General features: G+C 50.4%; 4 protein-coding genes across 4 annotated transcripts; 3 read left to right on the forward strand and 1 right to left on the reverse strand.

Moving 5' to 3' along the window:
* Nucleotides 1-2: 2 nt before the first annotated feature.
* Nucleotides 3-11,593, reverse strand: FIBRA_03647 (uncharacterized protein; the record flags this gene model as incomplete). Its single annotated transcript, XM_012325480.1, has 18 exons — nt 3-128; nt 186-359; nt 408-559; nt 627-789; nt 846-932; nt 982-1,219; nt 1,268-1,470; nt 1,518-1,718; nt 1,766-1,867; nt 1,921-2,421; nt 2,471-5,440; nt 5,490-7,521; nt 7,574-8,664; nt 8,718-9,928; nt 9,987-10,387; nt 10,444-10,571; nt 10,627-11,465; nt 11,518-11,593. The coding sequence occupies 18 exons, from the start codon at nt 11,591-11,593 to the stop codon at nt 3-5; spliced, it is 10,695 nt and encodes a 3,564-aa protein (XP_012180870.1).
* Nucleotides 11,594-12,236: 643 nt separating this feature from the next.
* Nucleotides 12,237-14,478, forward strand: FIBRA_03648 (uncharacterized protein; the record flags this gene model as incomplete). Its single annotated transcript, XM_012325481.1, has 7 exons — nt 12,237-12,310; nt 12,371-12,693; nt 12,744-12,884; nt 12,937-12,979; nt 13,034-13,075; nt 13,126-13,361; nt 13,415-14,478. 7 exons carry the CDS (start codon nt 12,237-12,239, stop codon nt 14,476-14,478), a joined length of 1,923 nt encoding a protein of 640 aa, XP_012180871.1.
* A 353-nt stretch (nt 14,479-14,831) lies between these two features.
* FIBRA_03649 (uncharacterized protein) lies at nt 14,832-16,175 on the forward strand (the record flags this gene model as incomplete). The annotated part of the gene is made up of 3 exons (XM_012325482.1): nt 14,832-15,078; nt 15,144-15,977; nt 16,036-16,175. 3 exons carry the CDS (start codon nt 14,832-14,834, stop codon nt 16,173-16,175), a joined length of 1,221 nt encoding a protein of 406 aa, XP_012180872.1.
* Nucleotides 16,176-16,450: 275 nt separating this feature from the next.
* FIBRA_03650 (uncharacterized protein) lies at nt 16,451-18,215 on the forward strand (the record flags this gene model as incomplete). The annotated part of the gene is made up of 5 exons (XM_012325483.1): nt 16,451-16,605; nt 16,659-16,796; nt 16,988-17,779; nt 17,831-17,911; nt 17,969-18,215. The coding sequence occupies 5 exons, from the start codon at nt 16,451-16,453 to the stop codon at nt 18,213-18,215; spliced, it is 1,413 nt and encodes a 470-aa protein (XP_012180873.1).
* Nucleotides 18,216-18,414: the final 199 nt, after the last annotated feature.

Genomic DNA, 18,414 nt, shown 5'->3' on the forward strand with positions numbered 1-18,414 from the left:
GATCAAAACCAAGGCAAGTATGCTTCTGGCATCTTGATCAAGTTCATCGGACTTGTGGCCTCGGATATAAGTTTCGTCACCGTATGCAACACGGGGGTACTTCCGAGATTCTGCGGGTTGCTGATGGCCTGTAATTGACGATAAGTAAGTTTGTGCAAAGTAAACAATCACTGGCCAGGACATACCTGCTCCCTCTCAAATTGGCATGCTATTGTTTCGGCACGCTTGACTATGCTCTCTGTAGTGACCGCGACATTTTTACGGACTGAAATTTCTACATTCCACGCCTTCTGAGGCCTGTGTTGCCAAGCAAAGACTTCGTCTCGCACAAACAAACACAACTGTTGCTCGAGGTTGAACTAGCATCGGATAAGTACTTGAACAACGACATGAAGAGAAGTCCGCACCTCTGGCTCAGTAAGGCAGCGTCCTAGTGCCATCATCGCGGAAGTTAATACGCCCTCGATCAGGATTGGGCCCATGAAATGTTGCATGTTTGGTGTTAACCTGAACGGCACTGTATCCGTAGTTCCAAAAATAGGCGACTGAGACACGAATGCTACAAGACTCGAATCAGAACGCCATTCAGATGGAGGAGGGGGGTCACTTGCTTGGCATTACTTCACTCATGGCTATCTGCCCAGTGGTTCGAGACCAGTGGAAACGGCCGGGAACGCGACTTGAGATACACAAGACATACGTCATGAAGCTAGTTGCAGCAATCTGGAGCGCAAACTGCTTTCTCGTGTGCCATAAATCTGAAGGACTACTCATGGTGCGGATCATGTACTGCATACATGATTTGTATGTCAGTCAAATATCGAATCATAGTCTTCGGTGCTCACGCGAGTAATCGTATCTTCGGGTACCATCTTGGTGATGACGTCGTCTAACATGTCCTTTCTGAGGGCGCTGGCTTCCATTCTCTCCACCTATAACTAGGTGAGAATTCATTACGAGTGCACTATGAGATCTTCTGACCTTCCTCCCCATCGTCTGCTCAAATTCACGTCGGGCGATTTTCAGTTTCTCATGTAAGACGAGACTGGGGTGATCACGAGTCACACCGATGTTCTCGCAGTGCTGGTCGTAAATATCTCCAAATGAAACGTAAGACGAGTCGTTTTGAAGAATTCGCAGATTCGTTCCGCATGGGACCGCAACGGGGAGGTGGAATTGCAGACTCCGCTTTCGGCTCTCCTTCTTACGATAGAGTGTCCTGGAGCATCGTCAATAGTACACGCAAGAGCGAGACATCCATACTCACAGATTAAAAGTACGAAATAGTTGCATCACTCTTTCTTCTCTACGGCAATGCCTTCCAGAAGGTAGCTGAACCGCGAAGGAAGTCTTGGAGTGATCATGGCCATGAATAGTGAATCGCCTCCAGCAATATCCATGCGAGCGACAATTCTCTAGCTTCGAACCAAATTTGGAGATCCTCGCGAAATTCTGGTTGCTATCTTTATCCTGTAGAGTGGTGAGCAAAGGTAGAAAAAACTCTAAATAGTTGTTACCTCAGTGTATTGGCCCGGGACTTCAATGTCGTCGAATCGGCCATACTGGAATTCCATGAGGGAATGGCTAAGCAAGTCAAGGGTCTGAAAACGCGGTCTAGCATCAAGGAAACGTTCATGCTTGTCCCTCCATTGCTGGAGACGCTTGATGTACTCGTTGAGCGAGAGTTTTTCTTTGAGAAAATCTTCTTCATATTCCTTCTATGCGGTGGTCAGTAGGGTGAACACAACTGATATAGGATATTTACACGAGTGGAACCTAACATGTTCTGCGCGAGTCGACTGAGGTTGCTGCTCGTTTGAGGTGGCAGCGGGCCATCGTCTTCAGATCCTACTCGTGCTGCAAATTGCTGAACAAGAAATGATGTCAGCTCAGCAAAAACCAAGAAAAAAGGATACGAACCTGTACTGCTTCTTGAAGAAGCACGCAGACAAGTCGATAGACTTCCTCCTCCGATGACGCTTTGAACTTCGAACCAATTTGTTCAACCATGGACTCCATGCTCAAAATTAGCAGAGGAAATGCTGTTTTTAGTATCTGAACGACTTCGTCGACACCTTCCCATGCCTGGCGTGCGGGATGTGAAGGATTAGTATCCGTTCCCAGAACTGAGGGCCGTGTAGCTGCCTGTCCGTTGCCATTCAACGGACGTGGCGCTGCGGCCATGCCAGCTTGCAGAGTATTCTCAGTTGGTACTGGATCCAGCTTGATATCAGCGTTATTTTCTGTGACAGAATCTTGTGGCAGATGGTCTGAGTCTGATTTCTTCAAGATATCCAAAGAAATCCCTTGGGATGCGGATCCAAGGGGTTGCCCGGAATTCGTGGCGCGCTGGGTAGCTGCAGCCTGGCGCTTCGCAAGGGCCATCTCTTCTCGCGTACTTCGTAGGTTGAAGAAAAGAGCCTACGAAACAATCAGTGAGGCTCTTCCAAATACTAATCTCATACAATACCTGAGGATAGAGCTTCGCCAAATTGAGTAAGATCGACCGCGCCTGCCTCATTTCTCTATTCGACATTGACAAGCATAGTTGCGGGATTAAAGCTATCCAATACCAGAATGCGGCATCGCCCTTGTACGTGTCAAAAGCGCGAGAAACTGTGAAATTCCCGTCATCTACGCTCAGGAGCCATAAGATGCGAGTGAGCAGTGGACGACATTTCTGATTCTTGTATAGCCCAGCAGCCTGTAGATAGCAGCTCACGGCGTTGGCAGCATGAGAAACATCATTGGGGAACTCTTTGAACATTTGATCACTGTAGCGTCCCCACGCAGCCCACGCCTTCGCTTGTAACATATCCAATTGGACAGCCTGACCGAACGCATGGCTGGCTTCATCGTTGCGACCAAATTTAGCGTGAAACATCCCCTTCAGAGTATAAAATTCGGCTTTCTGCGAAATGGAGAAGTAGATCAAATTAGTATTGTTGATCACTTCTAGCCCTGCTTGAAGATCTCCTGGTTTCTGATAATGACAACGAGCTTGTTCTCTCAACTTCAGGAACGCCTCCGAGATTTCGATGTTGGGGAGAGTGTAAATTTTGTTGAGGGAATTGAAACAGACGTCGAGTAAGTCATGTTTGCGTGCGACATGCGCGAAACGGTTGATGATCCAAGCCGTCTCATGATACCCTCGATACCCAAAGGTCGGCGAACTGCTGCTAGCGGTGCCCCCCTGGCCAGAAGCGGCAATAAGGGGTATGTACGCTTTGTTGATAGCATTGAAGACGTTCTGCCGCCAAGCTACCAAGTCGCTCCATACGCTAATGTCATCGCAGATGTTTGGCAAGCGTTCCCTCCAAGCCTGCAATACCATCTTTAAGTCTGAGGACCTCTTCTCTAGATTCTGCGCATTAGTGGCGGACAGTGAACCAAATATCTGGACAGCCTCTTGCAACTCTACGAATTGCTGGAAATGTTGCAACAGCGGAATATGAGCGGATGTCAGATTCGAAGGCAGGCTAACCCATTTACGGAGGGACAGCTGCATTGCGTCTTCGAGAATCCTTGTAAATTCGCTATTCTGATTTTTTAGCAGAGCCATAAATGCTTCGAAAATTCGCCGACGTGGAGTTGCTACCTCTGCTAGCTGAGATATCTGTTCCTCTAGTCCACCTTGATGACTGGTTTCGGACCAATCTTTAGTTCTCCAAGCGCTTTCAAGCACCAGCTCTTGGTTACCCTCGCCACGGGCGACGTCGTATAGTAGGTCCCATTGCTGTAATTTCTCCGCCGACAGCATCCAGTGATCTTCCCAGAGACAAAATTCGGCTTCAGAGAAAGGGAGATTTCCCGCGCGTGTCCGGCTTTGAGCGATCTCGTAAGTACTGGAGGCTTGTTCCCACATGCCACACTGCTCGAACGCAATGCCAACATTCGTCTCAGCGTACAAGCTTCGGCGACGCCAGAGCCCATAAAAGATATCATCTTCGGCGAGTTCGGCATAGAGTTCGGCGAGCGAATCGTAGATGGTATCACGGACGAGGGCCTCGTCCTCGCGAACGTGCAAAAGGGATGTGTTTAGAATTTCAGCAGCCACATACCACGCACCGAATGTCTTTGCAAGATATTTGACGAGATGCGGAGGCAGGCTAATAGGCGGCGAGCAGGCTTGTATACCGCTAAGGAGCGTCTGTATGACGTTTGGTCTCATTTCGGCCTGTTTGATATGGTAATCCTTACTGAGCAGTGCGATAATATGGTGGGTTATCTCAATCTGCTCTCGCCTCGAGAGACATGCCCATGCTGCGGGAAACACAGCCACCCATACATCGTGGGCAATCTGAGAATCAAGGAACAGAAGACGTTGCATGGGCTGAATCATGCTTCTCATTAGGCCCAATTCGAGAGGAGGAGTGACGAGAGATGTTTCCAGAGAGCCCTTGCGGTCCGGCATGTATGCACATTCAGTGTCGACAGATCCAAGCAGTAAATACAACGCCAAGAACAGCCAGTTGTGGTCGGCCAAGGCTTCCCAGCTCTGAACACCAAAGACGTAGATGAGCCGACTGAAGAGTGAGCGTGGTATGCTGACGTCCATGAGGTCCATGAAGCGTTCACGTATGGTCGAATCTGTCGCACGACATCCCAAGAGGAATGGCTGCTCTAGCCGTGTTGTTAGATCTGTTCGACGCAAGCTAGGATCTGTGTAGATGTCGTATATGAGCTCCAAGTAACTGTTAAACAGGGGCTCTCCTCGCTCTCCTCGCATCTCGAAACTAGCCATCTTCTGGAGCAGTCCCGCTTTCTCCTTCATGGTAGGGTATGGGTCACGTTTATTCATCGCCCAATCACGAGCAATGTCGAGCATGTATCGGCATAGACTTCCACTTTTCGACTTCTCCACCAGCGCCATAAGCGCACTCAGGAGCCATTTCCGTTGCTCGCCTAAGTATCCGACGGCAGTTTGAGATATCTCCAGCATGAGCGTGATGAGTCGAACATTCTCCTCAAATCCAGAGGTCGACGGTGATGATTGAATATGGTCTTTCGCTAGCCTACTCAAGAGCTTCATGAACTGTGCACTGAACGGGTCAATTCGTTCTGGCGATACTTGCACGACGGACTTCAATATTAACAGACTCCCGCGTAAGACGCCTGTCGCATTGGTCCTTAATTCGTCCGCATTTCGTAGATTTTCGCCGATAGATGAATATATGAAAGCATGAAAATCTGACGCTTCCGATTGTTGGTCTTCGTCTTCCTTGGGTAATGGGTACAGGCGGACAAGACGATCGAGAACAGGTAGAAGTGCGTCTTGTAGAGTGGGGTCGTCACCGATGATGCCTTTTTTCACCAGCTTCGTCAGAATTGCGGAATTGGCACTGAACCATAAATCACTCTTGTCTGCAGAAATGACCTGCAAGACCTTGGCAGAGCTCTGTGCTTGGTTGAGTGCAGCAGCATCTGCCTTGAAATCATTCTAGAACACGGTTAGCCGATGAGCTCCTTTACCTGAACCGAAAGCATACCTGCTCGAGTGTGCGAGAGAAGAAATGTAGCTTGAAAGTTACCTCATTCCACCCCGTAGGACTGACTATCAAACGTAGTAAGGAGAGTGCGCGAGATGCAATCTGACTGCCGCGCGACTGGGCATCTTGAGGGAGCGTAGAAAGGCGCACCAAGTAGCTCACGATGCTTTCGCGAAAGGGCAGCGGCGTTACCCATGGACTTCCGGGCGAAGTCTCATCGGTGGCAGAGACTTCTAGAGTAGTGTCGCCGAGTTGAGGGCTCGTTGCTTTTTGCTCCCAATCAAAAATGACCTGTAGAATATCTATCGACAGGCTACGCGACTCGTGTGTGGCGTTGTTCGACAACCCCAGCTTCGGGATATAATTGACGATGTGCGGTACGAAAAGGGCGCGAACAGGGAAGAAAAGCGAGGCTTGGCGTACAATCAACTGGTATATTAAGGCGACTTGATGCCATCCGGTGCCTTCCTCTGCTAACAATCTCCTTGTTGTCTTGGCCCATTGGGGAAAGCCGGAATCCATGGACTGCGATCGAAGGAGGACAGGAGCAATTATATCTAGTGCTTGACGGTATATTGCCCGACCTTCCACATGAGGTGGCTTTAGCAGTCCCGTCCAGACACGCAAGTGGAACTTTTGTGGACCCTCGAAGGCCTCGAAGAATCGCGCGGCAAGCAGGTATGCCGTCTGCTTGACGATTGTATCGTCACTCGTGATATAATGCCAGGCGCAGCGAATGATGTCCTTCTTGGCTTCCTGCAGGAGTTCGGGGTATCGATGAACCATGACAGTAGTCATATGAAGTAGCTCGACCTTGAACATGTCGTCCGCTTGGGAAAATGCGACATCGTCGATCATGGGCTGCCAAATGTAGGAATGAATCTGTTTCACAATGTATTCGTCCAGAAGACCAAGCTTGGTGTCAGATTGCGAGGAATGGATGAGGATTGTGGGCGTGAAAATGAACTGCAAGAAATGAGTTTTATGGGACCAGGGCACGGATGTGTGTCTGAACCACATGAAAAAGCGCAGGAGGATATTCCGACGGAATGGAAGATTATCATTGAAGGCGACGTGACGATATAAGAACTGTGCAATATGGACCATGTCGACAGGTAAGTCTCGGGAGAATATCGCAATAATGGTAAAAAGCAAGTCAATACGTGGCGTCTGCTGCAAGGCCTTCATAAAAATGGAAGCCATGAGAAGATATCTGTGCGGGATATCTCCTAGAGGCAGACTAGACGAGTCTACCGCAGAGGGCTCGATCGTCCACAAGTCAAGCAATGCATCCACGACGCGAGGGTTCTCTGCAAGCCACCCGGGAATAAGATTTGCTAAGTCCGAGCATATGAGTAAACCAGGCAAAACCAGACTTGCATTGCTTCCCTCGAAGCACTGCGTGACGATTGTCATTGTCCGGGAAGCAAGCTCGCGAAGCAAGTTCGACGCCAACTTGGCTTGCAGAATACTCCTGAGCGTCCGTACATGCCTTGGGAAATGTAAATGTCGCATGAAAAAATCTACAGCATCGATAGGATACCGATCCAAATACTTGGCCAATGGTTCAGAAAATGGGCTCTGTGCCGAAAAGTGCATCTGCGCCTCCGTCTGAACTATTGCATTAACAAGGTTCTCAAGGAAGATATTGGCGGCGGATGGAAGTAAATGGAAGATGTTGGCCAATCGGACAAGTTTGGTGATCCCCTCGTTCTCTAACAACGGCAGCCTGGACGATGCTTGCAACATTTGGGGGTCCGCAACCACACGAAAGTGGTCAAGTAATTTATGGCCAATCTCAACTTTGAAGTAGTTTGTAAGGAGCTCCAACAACTTGGCAAGACCTTCTAGCCCAGGTATAGACAAACGTTTCGGATCCGCCAGGTTCATTAAAATTGGGCGCAAGCCAGATTGGAGGAGTTCCCTGGGCAGTCGATTCTGATGTGTGAGGACCATACGCAGACCTTCATGAGCAACATCTTTGACTTCTTGATTAGGCGAGTAAAGGGACTTAAAGTACACACTCGTTACTCTGAAGCAAAGATGTAAGTACTGTATAAGCGTTCACCAAAACAAGGGCTCACTTCTGACGAGTTTGGAGCTGTTTCACGAAGAAATCCGTGAGGGGCATGGAAGCTGTCAATAATTTGATACATGCGACACGAAGTTTGACGATTTCAAGGCTAGATTGGCGGGGATTGCTGCGACCAATCAATGCCATATCGTCAGCGTCGGCTAAAGCGAGTGTCTCGTGAAGTAATCGCATCAGTTCTTCGTTGAGTTCTGGTAGAGGAGGATTGAGGCTAATGCAGTAGCGAAGCGCCTCGACAATTCCGATCTGAATGGAGAATGGAAGAGCTCTTAGTGGCTTCGTATAGAGATTGCTCAGCATCCGCTCGCGATAGGGTCTCAAAAGCTCTGCAGGTGTCTTGTTTGCTAAGTCCGCCAGTAGTTGAAGACATTGCTGGGCCGCTCTGCGTACTATGGCACTCGAACTGGCAAGCTCTGCAAACAATGTCCCGATCAAATGAACCATCTTGCTTCGCCCGAAGAGCACGTCGTCGCTAACAGAAGCCAAATCCTGGTTACTCACACGAATGATTCGCATGATCACGTCAACAACCCTGTCCACGTCCCGAGGAAGGTCGTAGGGCATGTCTTTCAGGAAAACCAGTAGCACTTTAACAAGATCAACCTCACGATCCGCTACCCATTTGACCCCTAGTCCGGATATTTGCGTCATGATCCCGACGCTGTTGCACCCAGCAGTTCTGCGCACCCACGAATCTTCCAAACAGAGGGCATTGAATCTGGAAGCGATCTGGGTAAGTGTAGGAATGATGTCTTGTGGGGTGATGTCAAGTGCATCCGCCATTCCCACTAGCTCCTGTAGAAAGGTCCTAGCGAGTTCCAGCACCTTCGCGGCTTCAGTAGGATTTTCGCGTGACAAACCATACGCCAAGCCATCCAGGTAGCAAATCAAGACTTTACTCGGAAGTCTGCGGGTGACAACGTCCTTAGACGTAGCCCTACGGACTTCAGAGGACAGGATGGATCGGGAGATAGCCTGTATGTTCTTTTCGGCCCTCTCCTGCAGTTCAGGTAAATGGAGTGCATCGAACGATCCTTCTAGACATCGAAGGAAGACTTCTTCTCGGTCGCGTCCTCGTACACCCTACGAATCAAGTGAAGTTAGAACCACAAGATTCTGAAATATGAAAATCTGACCTCATGGAGAAGCAAGTTCAAGCAAGTCTCAAGATATTCGTACGCGTTTGTACGATACGATGACCCTCCCTTCCCAGTAGATATGATAGTTGCCGCTAAAATAGACGTAGGAGCGAGCTCAATGGATTGGATGACCCCTCCAAATGATACGCGCGTTTTTGCTAACTCGGAGTAATCACGGTATTTGAGTGCAGGTTCCTTGTCGAGGAGACGCCGGTTCCTGCCTCCCAACTTCCCTAGAATGCGTATGGTGGTATGCGCATGCTGGTGGTTCGCGGGAATAGGCTTCAGATGACTATGCAATGCCTCCATCAGATCTCTGAGCACGGTATTCAGCGTCGGGTCCAGGAAATCCGGGGTCAAATTGTCGATACATAGCTCTAGAGTGCGAAGGCCTTGCGATACCAACTCTGGGTTGCCTCGTAGTGCCAACACTAACGGCTGCATTAGATATGAAAGATACGGTAGGAGATGTGTTAGTCGCAAAGGGACAGTGAGACATAACTCGACGATCATATCCCGTATCAGACCATCGGAAGCAATGAGCTGGCGATTAAGACAATCTAACATTTCGGGGAGCAGGGGCAAGACTTCCTTGTACAACAGTTCAAACCGCCCGCCTCCGCCACCGATTGCCCGAAACAGTAGTCGCAGAAGATGAAAGTAGTTGATCGGCTTCTTGGCTTTCGCAGCCAGCGGGAAACAGTCCATGATGAGTTTCCCTAAGTGGGCAGCAAGGAGAGGCTCGTTAACTTGAGGATGCACAGCGACTGCGGTGAACGCCATCTTAAACATCCGAATTGCAACAGCCGCATTCTGATCGTCATAGTCTCCTAGTTGAGGTAGCCGATTCACGAGGAAACGGAGGACGATGGCGACAAGAGTTGGGGAGCTGACTTCTCGGGTAAAGAGTGAGTGAGCTAGATTCATCAAAACCGGACGCTTCTCGGCGCATTCAACAAAGAATCCAATCTTCTGCGTCCACACCTCCTGAAAGACATGCAAATTGACCTCGATCAGAGTATTAGCGAGCAGCTCCATCGCTTCGACAGCAATCCGTTGGTCCCCGTTCAATAGAGTGATGCAACGCACAGCGCTTTCGAAGAGGCGGGAAATGATAGTGCCGTCGGGAATAGAAGCATCACACTTCTTTAACGCGATAAGGAGAGCCCTCACGCCCTGCACAAGCGTTGGTACAACAGGACGATAATCTAGAAGGATGGCCATTAGTCGCACATAATCCCGCTCTATATACACAGCATACAGTACCGTTAAAGATATCGTCCGGCTTCTCCAGTGCATATGTAGCGGCACCAATGGGTCGAGCTTTCTCGATCAGAGAGAAATCGAGCACTTCCTTCTCCTCGTTCTTGATCTTGTCCACTCTGGCTGAGACATCGGCTTGGATGTCCGCCATCGAATCAAGCTTATCCACGAATGCATCCAGGGTAGTTCGAAGAGTGCGTGCGGCACCTTGTTGAGTATCCTTGGTGACGATGGCCTCCAACAAGCTGAAAACCGTTTTAGCAGACAGCAATTGTAGCTGAAGAGCGAGACGCGGGTCGTGCAGATAGCGCAGATGCACATGGCAGACCCGTGTAAGTTGCGCAGCCGACATGTCATGGCGAATATGTTGAAGGAGTTCGTAAAAACACGTCATTGCATGCTGTCTAAATAACGTGGGTATAAGCGTTGATGATGTGGTGTACGCGATCGCTCAACTAACCTTATTGCTTCCCTGCATCCCAGCCCTGTGCCCAACAGCACTCGTTCATCGGTTAACTTGTCAATATAGTGCACTAACGCACGTCTTTGCGGTAAATTTGCGACGTGTCTGAGGACCACTAGGAGATCCTATGCAAGGGGCAAGATATAGACAATATAGCAACGGAGAAATAACAGCATTTACTTTTCTGGCACCCACGGCCGTGGGCGGGCAATCTTGAAGGAGACGAACCACGTTCCGAATAAGCTTCTCGCCATCCGAGTCAGGGTGCTCGCCAAGGCTACGAAGGACGAACGCAAGATATGATATCATCTTGATCTGAGCCACGATGAAATCTGAAAAAGCTGAAGGGTTTTTGATGGCTGATGACATGCCAACTAGAATATTTCCCATTGCTTCGTGGTTCTCTCTGTCTTGCTTCTGAGCGGGAGATTCGAGTGAGAGAATCACGAAGTTTAACGGCAATATTTTCTGCAGAGCTGGAAGTGCCAATGCACGATTACTCTGCAAAAGTGGAACAATGATTGTAGCCACTTCCATAAGCACTTTAAAACTACGTCGCGCAGGGAGCGCAATATTCGGGTCCATGGGTGCAGAGTTCTCGGAAAGTGTCTCCTGAACAAGACCTTCGGTACCCTGAAGGACTTCTTGAATCACTGCTGTCAGTTCCGAGACAAGCTCCTCGTTCATTGACCTGTACGAACGAACAATGTCGATGATTATTTTGCAGCAAATCATACCGTTCTCTTCGTTATCATGACGAAGAAGATAGAGCATACCGTGGAAGAGAGTAAGAGCGTGAGGACGAACAGCCTCTTGAGAAGGAATTCGATGGAGGATGTCAATGAGACAGCGCCTGAACAGGTACTCTAGACCATCCTTGTGGTAGGCCGCTTCACCGGACCTAAGAATGTCCAGCAGAACGGGAACCATATGGGGAATGACACGGGCCAACTCAGATTCCCTGACAACATCAATCAACTCCCTAAGTTCACAAGCAACATTGTGTTTGGTCTTTAAATCTAGGATACCACACATTCAGCGGAACCACAAGTATAAATCAGAGCAACACACCTATTCCGGGGTCAGCTACCCTTGCAGCACGCAGCTCAAGATCCGCGGCAGTAGTGAGCGGCGGTGTGCCTTCCATTGTGGCACCTATCGCATGAAAGTAGACTCTGTACGAAAGTGAGAGAACGAGTTCCAACGTGCCACAGTGGAGGGAAGGTCGCGTCGTTTATGCAGATGCACGCGCTGAGACCCTGAGAGTGGTCGGTCACGCGTATATCACATGATATCGGGACATGCCGGCCCATTGTCGCTCGGCTTCCAAACTTGAACTCTGCACGCATTCAAGACGAAGTCATATTATTCTCTACTGTAAGTAAGTACTTCCTTTTAACTTCTCTGGTCTCCATTAAATCCAGAACATGACTGAGGCTCTCGCCCACGATGACTACAGTAGCATTTATCAATCAAGCTGAGCCAGTATCGCGATATGAGTATCATTGATCGAGCCGAGCCGGATCGAAACGCTGAGGCTAGGCTGAGACATACCGTACTGCCTCCGACTCGGTTGTCTTGAACACAAGTAGTCAGTCCCGGAGCGTGGACCGTCGCTGCGTGGTGCAGTCTCCTGCGCCGCTAGATATTCGGTCTTCCCCTTCCTACTACTGACCGCCTGGCGCAGGTCTCCAGCCTCTCAAGGCAGCTGGACTGCTCTCCCCAGTTTCTTTCATATTTGCTGACCAGGCTGGACCTGGTATATATATACTATTGTTAAGCGTGTTCGCATGGCAGGTCAACTTCTCTCCGTTCAGGACCCGCAAGCCAGCGTGATCGGGGAAATCTCTAAGCACCCTGATTTGTGAGTAGTCAGATGTATGGTATTATAGCTGCTGCTGATAATATATACCCTAATTTGTAGTCGTGTGGTCGCTGCATTCTTCCTGGGCTGGGTATTTTTGTGCAGTGCACATTTAACTGTGCTTTCGCCCTTGATCCGTGACGCGTTCCATCAACTATTCACAGCCTGCAGCCGTTGGCGTCGAAGACGACGTGTAGCCGATCTTGAGCACCTTGCGGAGAAAGATGTCGACGTCGCGGATGATAGAATGGCATCAGGGAGGCAGCTAGAGAATGAGGACAGCGCTTTCGTGTTCATCTTAAATTTATGCTTCGCATCTGCTGCTCTTGCCAATTTGTGCTCTCTGCTTAATCTCGGAACTCATGGAGAAGGGATTGCCTGTAGTAAGTATGTGCCTCCTCGATGTACACTGCAGCTAATACTGTCTGTCCAGCTTTCATTATCGCCTGGGGAAGCATGGCCTCCTACTCCGTCCGAATGACAGGACTTCTCATGATCAGCTGGAAATTACGGAGGCTTGGAGTGAAGCGCGCAGAGCTTTACATTCTTTGGTTTGGACTTCTATGTGTTTTAGGTATGTGTCTCACAGCGTTGTATGCGATTCGCCGACAATTGACCCCTCATAGGACTGGTTTTTGCTCTGAATGCTACGGGTACAGGGAAGACGAGGTCAGTATATCTGAATAATCACCACTAACCTTGATAATTGAATCTAAATCTTAGTGTGTTGGAGTCCACGGAAGTGTCCATTTGTTATAAACAATAGTAAGTTCATTATGCAGAAACGCCGAATGTTCAGACTCATTGTATTATAGCGTCTCCTCGATTTCATTCTCCCTATCAGCTATCCTCATGGCACTCGAGCTGTACACTGCCATTCGAATTGTTTCGAAGCGTCTTAACGGGAATAATTCTAGCCCGACTACCATTGACGTTGCAAGGCCTGTCTGTTTGCTCATATTCGACGCTGCAATCATCATTCCCGCGACACGGTGGTGCAACACACTGGTCCAGTACATTCCATACAGTCTTGGTGCTCTGCTTGTGATTGGTATTTATCTCAGTTTTTTGTAAAAGTTGTAGAGATCATTCATGATGTCGTAGGTGTGTTCAATTACCGTAGCAGTACGGCTGTCACTGAGGGTGATAAAATTGAGCCGTACCATGGACCGCGAAACACGATACTAATGCCTTCGCCGTTCCTTTTGCATTTCTTGGACACACCCAATCCTCACGCTCCCCCACAATATAACGCACGACTATCACAGTACGGCGATGTGATTTTTCACATAGGGCCAGATGATGGGAACAGCTCATCGGAGGAATCTGCTCCAGAGGAAAACATCCTTACAGCTCCGTTCAGTGCTCCTGCTGATTTGGATGGAACCTTTTCAGAGCAACAGCGTCAGACGCGACACATCCTACCACACCAAGTCAAGTACGCGGAGCGCTTCGAGAATGTAGATGTCTTGCCTACAGGCCCAGTAGTCAGACCTCCTCGTGAGCGGCCGCAGGTCTTCGTGGTGACTGAAGGCGAAAATTCTCGCGTTCAGCGACCCCGACCTTTCAGTCTCATCGGCTCAGACATTATACGCCTGACGCCACGGACGCCGAGCAGGAAACGGAAAGACTCTAGGCTTTGGTCGCCCGTATCGACGTCCCGGTTATCGCAGGCGTATTCATCCCCGCGAGATTCCGCCTCCGGTCCCTTCCCATCTTACAACACTTTCGGGGGCTATGCATATCTCGGACGCGATCGACAATCCATAACCCGCGACAGCATGATCTCGCACGCAGATTTCAGCCGGGGCCGTCAACTGCCCTTGCAACCGCGTCAATCCCACCCATCGTCTCGTGAACAGGATGAGGGCGAGCTTGGGCCCGTCGCCGAGATGTCTAACCCTGATGACCCTTCGACACCGCCATCCGGACATGTAACAAACAGACGACTAACTTTCGGTCAGTCTTGGAAGTCGGTCAAACGGGTCCAGTCGCAGAGCGTCAAGTCGAGAGATTCACAGACGACCTTTTCCGTATCTACATCGACGTCGCACCGAGCCACATTCTCTCCTCGAGAAAGCGCTCCGCCCTTGCCCATTAACACACTCCCTCCACTCCCTATGACCCACCCAACGATAGCCGGTCGCGACGGGTCGCTGGGAGGTTGAAAACTAACTCTGAGGATCAATATGCCTTCCTCAAGGATGAGATCCCTGAAGGAGGCCTCGTGGAAGGAGAACCATAGTATCAATTAATGTACGAAGACACATGGCACCGTCTGTGCCCTCTAGATTACATAGTGATACCTTTAATTTCCCTGTATCTGCCAGTAGTTTATGTAACTATCGTCAAGTGGTGATGTCGACCATTCGGCCCAGAGAATTGAACCAGAACGTGCTGTGTACAGTATTGAGATAGGCGCGTGTGGCCGCCTCCGCAGCCACTGTACTCGCGTTGATGACGACCCCCGTGTCTTTTGCCTCGTTCGACCACCTTCGACCTCCGCTCGCTATTACCGGAGATGGCTTCATCAGAGCTCCTCAAACAGATTCAAGCCGGAAAAAAGCTAAAGAAGGCAGAAACCAATGACCGCAGTGCACCTGCCATTGAAGCACCCAAAGGCGGGGCAGCAGGAGGGCGGTCTGGAGGCGGTGGAGCAATGGGAGTTGCGGCCCCTGCTATGGGGTCTTCTATGTCTGGTCCGCCTCAGTTGGGTGGGCTATTTGCTGGAGGCATTCCCAAGTTGAAGCCTGCTGGCCAAACCACAGGTACGTGTCTATCTTTTGATTTCAGATGATATGGGACCGACGAGATCTTTGGCCTGCTTTCGAAGGGAAGCCCCCAACACTTGGAAAACCCCCTTCAATACCGAAACGGAACGGCGCAGCGCCAGTGGCAGCACCCGTGCCCCCTGGTAGACCCTCACCTGCCAGACCTCCAGCCCCCCCTGCACTCAGCGCACCCACTGTCCCGAGTCGCCCCGCACCAAGTCTCCCATCGAGGGTAGCTCCCACACCTCCAACTGCTGCACGATCACCTCCCCGTAGACCCCCTCCCGCTATTCGCAATGAGTCACCCACTGCTGCACCTCCACTACCTTCTCGAACAACGTCTAATGCATCTACTAGATCAGCTCCTGAGCCTCCTGTGCGTCCTGTTTCAGCAGCTCCCCATATCCCTCCTCGCCGAGGGGTACTAGCCCCGCCTGCCACGTCTGGGAGAGCGCCTCCTCCGCCTCCTCCCGCCAGGTCATCGACTTTGAAGCCACACACTGATGCATCTACTCCCGCGCGCCCTGTTCCACCACCACCTCCTACAAGAAGACCTATCAGCGTCGCAACGTCACATTTATCCGCATCTCGTGCCAGGAGCGTATCAGAGGAAGGTCCTCCTGCAGCGCCGCCTCCTCCCCCACCCCCGGGTCCCCCTCCTGCGCGGCATGCCCCTACCCCTGCACCACCTCCTGTGCGGCACGTTCCCACCCCGGCATCGGCCCCTCCGCCTCCGCCTCCGCCTCCGCCTCCTGGTCCTTCACCGGTAAGATCACGCACTTCATCGACGTCCGGGGCACTTTCGCCATCGACAAGTCGAGTTGCTTCGTCATTGTCGGCGGCCGTTTTACCTCAGGTAAATGGTACGAGCACCCTTACTTCCACCCGTCGCAGGAGTAAGTAAAACTATGGCGTTGTTCTTATTTATATCGACGCTCATAGCGTTGTTTGCAGTTCCCTCTCCACCTCCACTAGCCGGCTCGCACACTTTCCCTGTGACTGGATTCCCTCCGCCGCGGCCTTTCAATCCGTCTGTGAAACGGTATGGTGGGGGACGACAGAGAGGCAGCGAGTTTGATCTGGCTGTGTTGTGACCCGGATGGGCTGGTTCATATTACTGTCCTGTGGTTTCTCAGATTAGAAACGAAGTTTGAGTTATGTGTTGTCAACCTTCGGCGTGCTGTATCATGCCCGCTGCCCACCCAGCCGCTGGCTGAACGCTGAGCGCTTGCTGACGATTGCGGTGAGGCAGGCGCGCGCTTGCTTGTCAGTGACACGTCAGTCTGATTCAATTGAGTTAAGTACCTTTTGTATGCGCCCGTTCTGTGATTCGCACTCGTCCTCTCCTTGGTTTCCTACCTACACGGCGATGTGGTTTTTCGGATTCCTTTCACCCGCTCTTGCCCTATTCTCTGTTGTCTCCGCCGCTGATAGCCCCTCCGACGTGATCAACCTCACAACCAACACTTTCGATGCTGTAGTCAAGCCTGAGCCCCTTATTCTTGTCGAATTCTTTGCGCCATGGTCTGCATGGCCTTATTTTATCTGTATAATGGTGTTGACATCAAAATTCGCAGGTGCGGTCACTGTAAGGCCCTTGCGCCTCATTATGAGGAGGCTGCAACTGCGCTCAAAGAGAAGGATATCAAGATTGCTAAGGTTGACTGCGTGGACCAAGCTGACTTGTGCCAGGCCAACGGTATCCAGGGATACCCGTGAGTCAGGTCGGTTTCACTCAAATGGTCTATGACTGAGGCCTCACTTTGAAGAACGCTGCGGGTGTACCGGCATGGTGACTACACTGATTATACCGGTCCTCGAAAGGCAGACGGTATCGTTAGCTACATGGTCAAGTACGCCAGTGTTGTTTATTTACCGTTCACCGTTCACTGACTTCCGCTCCTAGACAATCGCTGCCTGCCGTGTCGGAAGTGACTTCCGCCAATTACGACGAGTTTATTAAGGCTGACAGGATTGTCGCGCTTGCATTCCTCATCTCTCCTGCTGACGCGCCCGGTCCAGAGTTCACTGCAACAGCGAACAAACACAGGGACGACTATTTGTTCGGCTCCACGAGCGATTCTGCTCTCGCTGATGTTGCTGGTGTCACGCCACCTGCTATTGTCTTGTACCGCACCTTCGACGAGCCTACTACCGAGTACCCATATCCCATTGGATCTGCCAAAGTGGCGGACATGGAGAATTGGATAAAGGCACTCTCCATTCCTACCATTGACGAGGTCAGTACGGATAACTACCAACTCTATGCCGAAAGTGGGAAACCCCTTGCGTATCTCTTCCTCGACCCCAGCGATGAGAAGAAGGAGGAGTATATTACCTTGGTCAAGCCTGTTGCTTCTAAGTGGAAGACCAACATGAACTTCGCTTGGATTGATGCTATTAAGTTTGGTGATCACGCCAAGGCGCTGAATCTGGTGGAGGCGAAATGGCCTAGCTTTGTGATCCAAGACATTCAGAAGCAGCTCAAGTACCCGTACGATCAGAGCAAGGAGCTCAATGCTGTTGACCTGGACGTCATGCTCTCAGACTATGTTGATGGCAAACTTCAGCCAGAGCTCAAAAGTCAGCCGATTCCTGCTACACAGGACGAGAGCGTCTTCAACCTCGTCAGCAAGCAATTTGAGGAAGTTGTATTCGACGATGACAAGGATGTCTTCGTGGAATTCTATGCCAGCTGGTAAGACTGGATAGCATACTCTCAGTCCGCACGTTTACGAAAACACTCTAGGTGTGGTCACTGCAAGCGTCTCAAACCAACATGGGACTCCCTTGGCGACCGCTACGCTGACGTGAAGGACCGTGTAGTCATGTTAGTATCGACGTTATGCTCATGCTTGTGTTATATCATGCTTACCGTAGAGTATAGTGCGAAGATGGAGGCGCAAGAGAACGACCTTCCACCCAACTTACCTTTCCATATATCCGGCTTCCCCACACTCAAGTTCAAGCAAGCTGGTTCGCGCGACTTCATTGACTACAACGGCGATCGATCACTTGAGAGCCTTGTTGCCTTTGTGGAGGAGAACGCCAAGAATCCTCTCGATCCCAAGGTTCCATTCAAAAATAACTCACAGCAGCCCGAAATCGTACATGAGCCTCACGACGAGCTCTGAATCTACATGGGTGTTTGGGTACTACTTAGTTAAACCTCCCGAGGAGGTCCTCGAATCTTGCTAGTTGTCCTGGAATCATAGTACTTGAAAATGCTACATCTATTATCGTGCACGAAGCTGCTACATCGATATAAGCAGATGCGGCGAAAATTGTGGTACACGATTGATTCATGTTTTGCACAACGGACGTAAGATCAAC

This window comes from Fibroporia radiculosa (assembly GCF_000313525.1).
Source record: "Fibroporia radiculosa TFFH 294 genomic supercontigs, scaffold2149, whole genome shotgun sequence".
NCBI lineage: Eukaryota > Fungi > Basidiomycota > Agaricomycetes > Polyporales > Fibroporiaceae > Fibroporia > Fibroporia radiculosa.